The sequence below is a fragment of the Calypte anna genome, chromosome 17 (assembly GCF_003957555.1).
Source record: "Calypte anna isolate BGI_N300 chromosome 17, bCalAnn1_v1.p, whole genome shotgun sequence".
NCBI lineage: Eukaryota > Metazoa > Chordata > Aves > Apodiformes > Trochilidae > Calypte > Calypte anna.
In genome coordinates, this window is record NC_044262.1 from 10116439 (window position 1) to 10128187 (window position 11749).

The following is an 11749-nucleotide window of genomic DNA, read 5'->3' on the forward strand; positions in this document are numbered from 1 at the left end:
AAACTAAAAGGGGTACTATGGCACGTGCCAGGAGAAGCTACAGGTGCTAAAGAAACCGAGTGAGTTATTACTGAAAACTTTATTTTTCATTTCCAGCAGTGTGTCCATCCTGCTCAGAACTGGATGGGAAATAACATCAAAATAGAAGGTCCAGGGTGTATTCCCTAGGTCTGTGCATTGCATATGAGTCGTGGGAAACAGTGAATGTAACAGTTGAGTAATTTAAATGTTTTATTTATTACAGTAGTGTGACATTTTCAAGTCTATTCTGTTTTGGTTTGTTTGGTTTTTAACTCAGTCTCATACCTCTCCAGGAAGGAAGTGACCCATTTTTGTACTAAATTGTAAACTAATGTGCTTGTTTAAAATAAATTGCAAACATTTGGGCAAAGTGGTGAGTTTGGGCTTTTTACTTGTACTTTCAAGTTCCTTTTACATCAGCTGTAGTGCAAGGGGAGCTGTTACACACATCCATTTCAAACCATATCTATCATTTTATGTGGGCATGTTTTAAAAAGCACCAGGAGCAGGTAAACTTCTGCTCCATTTCTTTCCCTGTTATCCCATACAAAATGTGAATGTCTGCAAGAGCGATGGAAAAATTGCCTTTTTCTGAACAACTGTTTGCACATTATCCTCATACATACAGACATACACAAATCTTCTTTTCCCTTAGGAAAACAGGTTGCAAACCTGAATGCTGCCAATTCTGAATCGTTCCGTGGCTTCTGCTGCCACCCACGGTGGCTCTGAGGAGGTGGGATGGGTGGCTTGTCACAAGTATTGATTGTCACAAGTAGCTGCAGGGGTACTCCAGGATGTTTTTAGAAATCAGTAGGATTTCTAAACCTGTAGATGAGGTTCTTTGAAGTCTGGCTCAACAGTCCACTTCTCCAGGGAGATGTTTTCTCACTAGCCTGTGGCCTTGACTTGGGAAGCAGTGATGTCTGCTGGGGAAGCTCAGGAATGGGCTCACTGCCTGTCCTGAGGACAGATGCAGGGACATTGTCCCTGGTGGGGCAGGGATGGGAGTGCCTGTTCTTGCACCCGATGTTCATACATCTGTCTGCTTTTAAAGAGGTGCAGGATTGGTGCCTTCTCCCACCTGAGCAGGAGGGTGTGAGAGTGTGCAGAGACTCCAGAGAGTGTGCAGAGATCATCCAGAAGGACTTCTGTGGAAACCCACTGAGATAGTGTCACAGTGTGAGTGGTCTGCAGGGCTGAAAATGGGCTGTGCAGGGCTGGTGTGCCAACAATGGTCCTGAGCGGGACATGAGACACTGTCCTGCACAGTCACAACTGCCACATGCAGTGTGGGACAGCCACCACCACACACACACCTTACACTGCTTCCTTACAGGACCAGAACAAAAATCCACACTAAAAATCATCCCCCAGCAGCTGTTGGTGGCCCTGGGGCAGGTGGAGGTGCCTCCTACAGCAGGGTGCTGGTGATGCTCTGCCCACACCCCAGCTCTTCTCCAGCCTGACATCTCTGGGTACTTCATTTGGGGAGCACATATCCTGGTCCCCAGAACATCTGCATTGTGTCCAACCCCACAGGTCTGAGCTGTCCCCCAGGCTGGGACCTGTCTCCCGGCCAGGTGAAACACCTGAGGGGACATTCCTGACCCAGCCATTAGCCCCCTCAGCCACACAGAACCCAGAGCAGGTAGGGTGGCAGCCTGGCACCCAGGGGTGCTCAGGAAGGATGTGGGACCAATGTGGGTGCCAGGGGCAGGGCTTTTTGGGGGCTCAACGTGGAGCCGGTTCCTCTGCTACCCCTAGGGGCAGGCGAAAGTCCCGGTGCTGCCGGCCGCAGGAACATATGTGTGTTCCGAGCCTCCCGCCCCTAAGCTGCTTTTATTAATTTGTAATCCCCTGCGAGCAGGAGGTAAAGGGATTCAGGGGATTAACGGGCTCACAGTAACAACCACAATTATCAGCTCCGGCTGCCTGGGACAAGCGGTGCACACACGCACGGGGCTGTGCACCCCGACAGACAGACAGACAGACACAGACAGAGTACACGTGCCCACACGCCCCTGCACACACACCGACACCTCTGCACATGCGGACACACAAACACCACGGAACGGAGCACAAGGGTGCAGACACAGGCACACGCACCTGCTGCACACACTCCAAAACCTGCACACTCACGGGGATGCACCGCCTGGCACCCCCCCCCCCTGCACACACGCCCCTGCACACAAACAGTCTACAAACACGGGCACACCCCTGCTCGCACACTCACAGCCCCATGTGTGGCCCCCTGCACCCCCATGTGCACACCCACCTGCACATACAACCGCACACACACGTTCCTGGCTGCCCTGCCCTCAATTAATGCAATTAACCTCCTCCGGCGCTGGTTGCCATGGGTCAGACAGGAGTCCTCACCCGTTACCTCTCCACGCTCATTAATTAATTAGTGAAGGGGAACGAGTCCCCACCGGCTTCCCACGGGCGGCGTCGGGGCAGCCCCGCGCCGCGGGGAAAACGAAATCCGGACGGGGGGGCTGGCGAGGGGTGTCCGGTCCCGGGGGGAGTCTCCCCCCGACGGCGACCCCCCCGCTCCACTCTGTGCCGCCGCCGGGGGCTTTGCGGGGGCCGCGGGGCCGTTCTGTTTCCGAGGACGGGGGCTGCGGCCTGAGACCCTGCGGCGACCCCGGCCACGCGTGGGACGGGGGGTGTAGTTTTCCCCCCTCCCCTCTCGCTTTTGTGATGCTAAAGAGCCCCGCGGTGAACCGCGGCCCAGCTGCGGCCCGACCCGACGGCGCGGTGCCGCCCCCGGCCCGCCCCTCCTCTCCCCCCCCACCGCTCCGCCCCGGGCTGCTGCCAGCCCCCGTGCCGCTCCCTGCGCTCCCCTCCGCGACGATCCGCCACTCCTCCGCAGCCACCCGCGCACCTCGGACGGCGCCCGGAACGCCCGCGGAGGCCGCGATGTTGCTGGAGCGGGTCCGCGCCGGTTCGGAGAAGGCAGCGGAGCTCTGCCCCTTCCCGCGTAGCCCAGGTGAGGGGAGAGGAATGGGGGGAGCGCGAACCTCCGCGTCCCCCCGCGGAGGCACCAGCAGAGGCTCTGGAGAGCCTCGGCGGGAGCGGATCAGGCTGTTCCGCGCTCCCCGGAACACCGTCGGGGCTGGAAACAGGGGAGGGCGGGCGGTCCGACGGCACCGGGAGTTCCATCCCAATCCACCCCGGTTCATCCCGCCCCACGCTCCCTCTCGTTTTCTTTTGCTTCGCCCCGACATCGGAGACCCCTCCACAGGTCGGTGGCTCCTTCCCTGCGCCCGTCTGGGTCTCGTCGGGTCTGAACCGAGGCTCCCCACTCACTCCCGGGGGAAAACGCGGCGGCTGCCCCGGGCTCATCCCCCCCCTCGAGGCGGGGGCTCTGCTCGCACCGCGGCGCGGCCGTGTCTGCCCCGGCGTCCCGCCGCACCCCGCGCAACAAGGGAAGAAACAAAACGAAGAATTTCTGCCCGCCGGTTCCCTCTCGACGACGGGCATCCCCCGCGCCACCCCGCCCGGCTCCCACCCGGCTTTTTCCCCCTTTGGAAAAACTCCCGTTAATTTATCTTCTAATTTTTTTTTCCCCTTCCGGTTAACGAAACGGGGACAGCGCTGTCGGGGATTGGGGAACCGGGCTGTGTTTCCCTGGCGCGTCCGTGGTGCCGGGGGTTCTTCCCGGGTGAGCAGAATCGTGTCTGGTGCCGATGCGGAACCGCCTCGGTTCTTGATAGCATCGACCGTGGCCCCTTCGGTTTAAAACCAAAATAACGAGAAGCAGGGTCGGGGACGCCGCCGGTGTGCGGTGGCCGCGGTGTCACCAGGAGTGGTACCGAACCCGCCGTCGGGCTGGTGCCCCCGCTCCTGGCGCCCGGTTTGTCTTTCTGTGGATCTCCGCGGTGCGGCCGCCGCAGCCGCGGTAGTTGCGCGTTTGCCCTGGCAATCGGGAGATGCTTTTGCTCCCGGGGGTAGGACGTGACACGGCCGAAAGCGAAGCCCCGGTGAAAGGAAGGACGCGGAAACGCCGTTTGTCCGCAGGACGCGACGCTCATTCACGGCACCGCGGACGCCGTTCGGGCTCCGTCGGGGCCCGGGGAGGAAGCGGGCGGGGAGTACCGGGGCTCACCGGGGCTTACCGTGGCGGAGGGCCGGGGCAGGACCGGGAAGGTAGAGCCGCGCGGTGCTTCGCCCGGGCCGGGGGCAAATCCCGGGTTTGCGGCTGACAACCAGCTCGGGGCAGTGACCGGTGCTGCCCCCCGGGCCCCTCTGCGCGGTCCCCGCCGCCTTCTCGGTCCCCCGGCCGCTGCCAGCCCCGGCGGGGGGCGGCCCCGCCCGGGATTCGTTTCACGGAGGCCCCGGAGCCGTCTCCCTCCCGCCGTGCCCAGCCGGCAAGGGGCGGCGGGAGGGGATGTGCCGACGTCCCGGAGAGGGATTAAATACAGCGCGCCGCGATGCCCTGCCTGGCGCTTCAGACCGGCACCGGCGGGGAGGTCCGGCGTCTAAAAATAACCCGCTTTAGCGAATTAAATCCCCGAGGCCTCGGGGGTGGCAGCGGCCGGGGGGCTGGGAGCGGCGGGGGCCCGCGGCCCGCCTGAGGGAGCGGAGCTGCAGCCGCCCGCTAAATCGCCATGCAGCGTAAGACCCGCGGCTTGGAACCGGATCGAGATGCAGCCTTGAGGGGCTGCACCGAGATACCGGGCCGGTGCTGATACTGGTCCCCGGTCCTCCCGGGGTAGCCCAGTGCCGGAGCCACTGCCTTTAGCGTTGCCGTTATTTGGGTTGGCGGTGGTGAATTGCTGAGGAGACGATTCTACCTGTAACGATATCATCTCCACTTCTACCTCTACCCTCAGCTATACATCGCTATAAATCTATTTATAGTTATCCTTACATATAGATACTCCCATGTCTGCACCTATTTATATCTATACTGTCGTTTGTCCATATCTGAGTCTGTATCCATGCTGATATATCTGTATTTATGTACCTCTACATCCACATTTTTACCTACCTATACATATTTATATAACGATTTTTATATATTCATGTCTATATATCTGCACATTTTCGTTCTCCACGTATTGTTTCCACAGTATCTGTTGATTTCTAGGTCTCTTTTCCCCTGTATCCATATTTTTATACCTTTTCTTTCTGTATCATCTTAGCCGGTATCTGCAGGGTGACAGTACAATCCTACTGCATTTTTATTTTTAGTTCAATTCTCATAGATTTTATCAGTTTCCTTCCTCACCCCACCGTTATTTCCAGGAGAAATTCAGAAGTATAGGGGGAAAAAAAAGACAACAAAAAAAGACCCTGGAATAATTACTTTGCAACTTTGCCGTCGGCTCGGCCCGGAGTTAATTCCGTTACCACCATTTCCTTTCTTATTTTCCCCGGTGCTCCCCGGCACCTCCCCCGGTGTGCGCGGCTCGGGGGTCACGGGTCTCAGCCTCCCACGGCGCTGCGCCAACGAATTTGAACGAATACTCATTTTTTTTCGGGCTGTTCCCCAGGCCATCTCCAGCTTCCTTGTCTCCCGGTTGCGCGTTTCGGGCGGGTGACGGGAGGCATCGGGGCCGTCGGGGCGGTGGTGTCTGACGGTGGCTGCCTCCCCACAGAGATCCCGCTGTGCGCCGGCTGCAACCAGCACATCGTGGACAGGTTCATCCTCAAGGTCCTGGACCGGCACTGGCACAGCAAGTGCCTGAAATGTTCCGACTGCCAGACGCAGCTGGCCGAGAAGTGCTTCAGCCGCGGGGACGGCGTCTACTGCAAGGAGGACTTCTTCAAGTGCGTGGGGACGGGGGTGGGGGGCAGCCGGGGGAAAAGCTCGGGTGGGGGGCAGCAGGGCGCAGGAACACGCGTGGGATTCAGCACCGCGGACAGCGGGTGGGGGTTTGTATCAGCACCGCGGACAGCGCCGGGACGGGGAGCTGCTCCCCCCACACACCGCGTCCTCAGCGGCCGCCGCTTGTCCCCCCCCTTACCCCTCGTCCAGGCGCTTCGGAACGAAGTGTGCCGCCTGCCAGCAGGGCATCCCCCCGACCCAGGTGGTGCGTCGGGCCCAGGACTTCGTGTACCACCTGCACTGCTTCGCCTGTATCGTCTGCAAGCGGCAGCTGGCCACCGGCGACGAGTTCTACCTCATGGAGGACAGCAGGCTGGTCTGCAAGGCAGACTACGAGACGGCCAAGCAGAGAGGTAATAACTCCTTGCCCTCCGTCCCTCCCGCTCCCCAAGAGCAGGACAGAGGCGGATCGGGACCCTCCTGCCCCCCGGGACACGCTCGTGAAGAAGGCGGGAGGGGCGCCCGCAGCATCTGCCGTCAGGGGGTGGCTGGAGGATGGCAGTGGATCCCGCGTCCCCGGGGACACTCCGCGGTGACTTAGCCTCTAATTCGCATTGTGTCGGCAGAGGCTGAGTCCACGGCCAAGAGGCCCCGCACCACCATCACGGCCAAGCAGCTGGAAACTCTCAAAAACGCTTACAACAACTCGCCCAAACCGGCTCGGCACGTCCGGGAGCAGCTTTCCTCGGAGACGGGGCTGGACATGCGGGTGGTGCAGGTGAGACGGGGCGGCCCTCGCTCCCCACGATGGGTCTGACCGGGACGTGGGAAGGGGCGTTGCGGGGAAGGGGCATTGCGGGGAAGGAGCCGGCCCGGCAGAAAAGAGAGTTCCCGGCTTGCCCTGATTGCAGGTCTGGTTCCAAAACCGCCGGGCGAAGGAGAAGAGGTTGAAGAAGGACGCGGGGAGGCAGAGGTGGGGTCAGTACTTTCGGAACATGAAGCGATCCAGGGGGACCTCCAAGTCCGACAAGGACAGCATCCAGGAGGAGGGGCCGGACAGCGATGCCGAGGTCTCCTTCACAGGTCGGTTTCCCGAACACAGGTTCCCTCCGGGGCTTTGCCGAGTGCCGTCTGTGCCCTCCCTGCAAAGCTGCTCTCCCTGTCCAGGCTCCTTTCAGCCCCTTCGTGCTACGTTAATCATTTTCAGGCACAATATAATGAGTGAAAACAAGAGCCCGAGAAGACGTGTGGAGCTGCGGGATTTACTGCCGTGCGGCTGCTCTACCCGGCCCTGGCGGGGTTGGGGCACGGGGGGAGCTGGACCCTCGGCAGCCGTGGCTGAGAAACCGCAGGGGAAACTCCGTTCTCCATCCCGGGGGGGTTGTCAGGTCCAAAATGGTGCAGGGAAAGCAGGAGAGATTCCCGGGCAGGCGCGGCGGCTGCTGGAGCCGCTGCTCATGCACAGCGTGTTCAAGGGGCTCTTAAAAACAAAATAAAACAAAGCAAACTAAAAACAACAACGACGACAACAAAAAACAGAGTCCGGAATCAGTGAGCTATGGAGAAAAAAATATTCAGAGTTTTATTCTCAACCTTTTTTTAGGGGTGGTTTAGGGGAGTCAGGGCTCCCTTCTCAGCTCTGCGGGAGTTTTGTTGGAGCAGGGAGGTTGCTGCCTGGCAGGAGGTCTCTGCATCGGAGGGTCCTGGGTTTGGAGCAGAGATTTCTGTGGATAACAGCAATTGCCCCTCTTGTCCCTCTCTCTTCAGCCCCAGGACAGCTGCTGCAGGAGCAGGATACAGCCCTGTGCTGGGCTGGGGGAACATCAGGTCCTGCAGCCCTGCGTAGGCTCATCCTGCACAGCCCCAGCTCCATCCCAGGGTGTCCTCAGGGTCAGGAGGTCTCTGGTGACATTATTTGTGCCACCACAGTGCCCAAATGTGCCCCTGTGTGTGTATAATTTTTAGGAATACACAGGAGAAGCCGGAATGCAAAGCTCTGTGTACATATTTGCAGGGCCATACACCTGGGATGTACACAGAGTGTTTGTACACAGGCACTTGGCATCTCAGCTCCTCTCCAGTGGTCCTAAACCCGATTTGATTTCCAGGTCTGTTTACACACGCCGTGCATCAGCATCATTAAATATGAATGTACTATAAATAATAACTAAAAAATGTTGAACAATTATTGATAGCTGGATGCCACAAACACGTTTGTATCCCTGGCAACAGAACAGCTCTCCCTGTCCATAAAGCCCCTAACGAATGCAGAAAAAAATTTGCTGGTAGCTTAAAAAATATTGCTCGATTTTCAGAAGTGTTTCTAAGTCATACAAACACATTTCATTGGCCTGCTCCTGAGCAGACAAATACTGCTGAGACTTAATGCCTCTTTTTTTTCCTGAGCAATGGGAAGTTTTCTTGCATTGGTGAGTGTTCAGGTAGCTCCTAAAAATTATATCAATATTCAACACAAACCTCAAAGCCAATAGAAATGCAGAATAAAAGGTAGAAAGACATTGAACTTGCATTCCCCTTTAAAGGATTATTTTTAAAGTAGAGTCTTATATTTTAATATGTACTTTTCATGCACAATTTTAAAACCCAGCATGTATTAGATGCTTGTACTCAGAAAAGAAAAAATAATAATCCCATGACCTCCTATGAAGATCTGTCTACAAGGATGTGAATAATAAGGAATTACAAATGGCAAGTGTGTGGCTGCTCAGCTCCCATCCATTTAATCTCCTCATGCCCAGAGCTTGCAGGAGTTGCCATGCAGCTGCTGCCAGCCGTGGCCACTGCTCTCCCAGTAAAACCATTCCCTTTCCCTTCCAGATGAGCCCTCAATGTCCGAAATGAGCCATTCCAATGGGATTTACAGCAATCTCAACGAAGCATCTCCTGCCCTGGGGAGACAAGCTGGGACCAATGGGAGCTTTGCTCTGGATCACGGTGGCATTCCAGCTCAGGACCAGTACCACGACCTGCGATCCAACAGCCCCTATGGGATACCCCAGTCACCAGCTTCCTTGCAAGCACTGCCAGGCCACCAGCCTTTAATCTCCAGCTTGGTTTACCCAGACAACAGCTTGGGAATCATGGGACAAAGCGGACAAGGGGTGCCCCAGTCCATGAGGGTCCTGGCTGGGAACGGACCCAGCTCCGACCTCTCCACCGGCAGCAGCGGGGGGTACCCGGATTTCCCGGCCAGCCCGGCCTCTTGGCTGGATGAAGTTGACCACGCTCAGTTTTGATACAGGGTCCACCACCATGCCACGGGAAGGGAAAGGACTCGGGACTGTTCAATGTCATCTACTCTTGGAAATAAAGGAGGGACAAACCGTGGCCACTGAGCGGGGCAGGAAGGTGGGACAGGACGGAGGGAGCAGCTGCGCTTCGCAGTGAGCTGACAGGGGACAGTGGGCAAAGGCACCTGCATCCCAGTGAGACAGTGTCCACACGAAACCAGTTCTTGTGTCTTTACTAAACACCAAGACTTGTGCTTTAAAGATTTGATATGAGGTATTTTGCTTTCTGTTGTCAGTGCATTCTCCAAAGCAAGGACTCGCTTCATCACCCACCCACACCGAAACCTTTTAAAGAGAAAATAAAATCCCCATCCACGGTGAAAGGTGTGACAGTGTCTATATTTCTATAGGAGAAATGTTGTGAATCACTTCAGAAATCCATGGTAGAAAACTCTGTTCTTCCAGCAGATATTTTAAAAAGCTGACCGATGCGGTATGTCCCCTTTATTTGGATTTTACACTCACTTTTCTAAAATTAAATGCTCTTTCATATGCCAATCATTTACCAGCAACCCTTTTCCTTTGTAAAATGAAAATCATACGTTAATTCTGCTTCTCACCTTTTTAATTTGTAGATTGCTAGTTTTATTCTTCCATATAAACATTAAACCGTGACTAGATGTGTTTATTACCAAGGAACTGCACATTTATCACCAAGTCAAGAGGTGATTTTTCTTGACCCAGGAACACTAGTGGCTCTGGGTTGGGAATTATCTTTCTTTCAAATTCCTTTGCAACAGTTTTACTGCAAAGTGTCTCAAAAATCACCCTGATGTCTTGTTGCCAAATCCCTTCTTGAAGGGGGGGTGTGTGAGTTCTCTCAGCTGGGGGGTTCGGGTGGTTCGGTTCCAGCCCTTCTCTGCTGGGAGCTCATGGGAGGCAGCACACATTTTCCTGGTGACACTTCTCTGTTCCAGGCATTTGTGTGTTTCTGCAGATCTAGTTTGAGCTGATTGTGAGGAAAGGCAAGACAATGTGTATATTGTTCTCTGTAAAAAAAAAAAAAAAAAAAAAAAAAATTGCATTAACTGTAGATTCTGTGGATGTCCAGTGTCTTTTATTTATATTCTCGCTTTCTCTCTGATGATCAACTAGTTCAAGATTACAAATAAATTTGTCAGCTAAACTTAAAGTAGTCTTTTGCTAAATTCACACCCAAAGCATCAATATAGGAAAAACAATTTCTGACACTAAAAGGAAAAGCCCTCGAGATGCGATGCCTCAATTCAACAAAGTGTTGAAAGACACTTTTTGCTTTAAACACAGGAGCAACCTCGCTGATGTGAACATGCTGTGATAAAAATGCCAGTTTTGGAGGCAGGAAACCCCTGGGAGATCCAAACAGTGTTGCAGGCAATTTTTGACAGCTCGTGGTTACTTTTCAGCATTTGTTGCAAAGGTAGAAATACAGAAGGTAGAATTTTGTGCTGAGAAAGCAATTGTGAATAGCAGAGTCAGGTAATGGCTGCCTGTGGGCACAAAGTTGTGCCCGTGGAACCCTAAAAATCAGATGCTGGAATATTTCAAGGAGAAATAAGAAAGAAGAGGGGGAAAAAGCCCTGAGGAATTGAGCTTGGCTGAGCACATGGCTCCCGTGTGTGTGTGCCCATCTCTTCCTCCACCAGTGGCTGTGGTCGTTCTCCTCAAGTCTCTGGTTTAAGAATCAGTTGGGAGACATTTTCTAAAGCTCAGGGGTTTTAAGTCTCCCGTTCCTGTGGGAAGTCAGGGAATATTTGTACTGGGCTCTGCCTGCTCTGGCCCCACGGGTGATGCTCTTCTCTCTGCCCCCATCCTGCTCTTTGTGGAGGACCCTACAGGATGAGCTGTGCTGTCACCAGGAGTCTGCCAGCCCTGGCACAGCCTCTGTTGCCTCAGGGACTCACCAGATGTCAGGCGGTGACACCTGGAACGGTCTGGCTTTAATTTCTTACTTTTTCCAAAGGCCCCCCAGCTGCTGGCAGGCCTGGGTGCTGTGCTGCCTGCTCTGCTCTCTCCCTGTGCTCTCCCAAACTGCAGCTGTGGGGTCTCTGTGCTTCCCCCAGCACCCACCTAGCACTCCCTGCCTCCTGAGCCTTGGCTGGGAGAGGGTGGGACACCAACACCTCCAGGAGCCAGCTGATACTGGGAGTATCTGCAGAGAGATCTGCATTTGCAGCCTCCTTGAGAAGCACCCACACTGTGTGAGCATCTCTGCAGCTTTCCCTGGAGTCTGAGGAGGGGAAACGTGGACAGTGGGACAGTGTCTGCTCTCAGGGGGTCACCAGAACTCTGCCCAAAGCAAAAGGTGTCCATGCCCCCTGCCATAGCACTGCCACATCATTTACACAAGAGAAACTTAATTTTTTTCTTCTTCCTCTTTTTTCCTTTTCTCTTTTTCCTTTCTTTTCTCTTTTCCTTTCTTTTCTTCTTTCCTTTTTCTTTTTCTTTTTCTTTTTTTTTTTTCTTCCTCTTTTTTTTTTTTTTCTTTTTTTTTTTTTTCTTTCAGGAGATCCAACCCAAGAGCTGCTACAGCAGAGGAGGCTCAAACCCCACAGACTGAAACCATGGGGCTTTGGGTGTAAAAACACCAAGCTAGTTGGGACCCAGGGGTGACACACACAAATTTGTTGGTGTGTCTGCTCCTGGGGGATTTTTCAGG

At 54.9% G+C, this 11749-nt stretch overlaps 1 protein-coding gene across 1 annotated transcript; it reads left to right on the forward strand.

Moving 5' to 3' along the window:
- The first annotated feature begins 2946 nt into the window (after positions 1-2946).
- On the forward strand, positions 2947-9063 carry LHX3 (LIM homeobox 3). Its single transcript, XM_030461346.1, has 6 exons — positions 2947-3016; positions 5631-5802; positions 6011-6213; positions 6427-6578; positions 6712-6883; positions 8639-9063. The coding sequence occupies exons 1-6, from the start codon at positions 2947-2949 to the stop codon at positions 9055-9057; spliced, it is 1188 nt and encodes a 395-aa protein (XP_030317206.1). The 3' UTR covers positions 9058-9063.
- The last annotated feature ends 2686 nt before the right edge of the window (positions 9064-11749 follow it).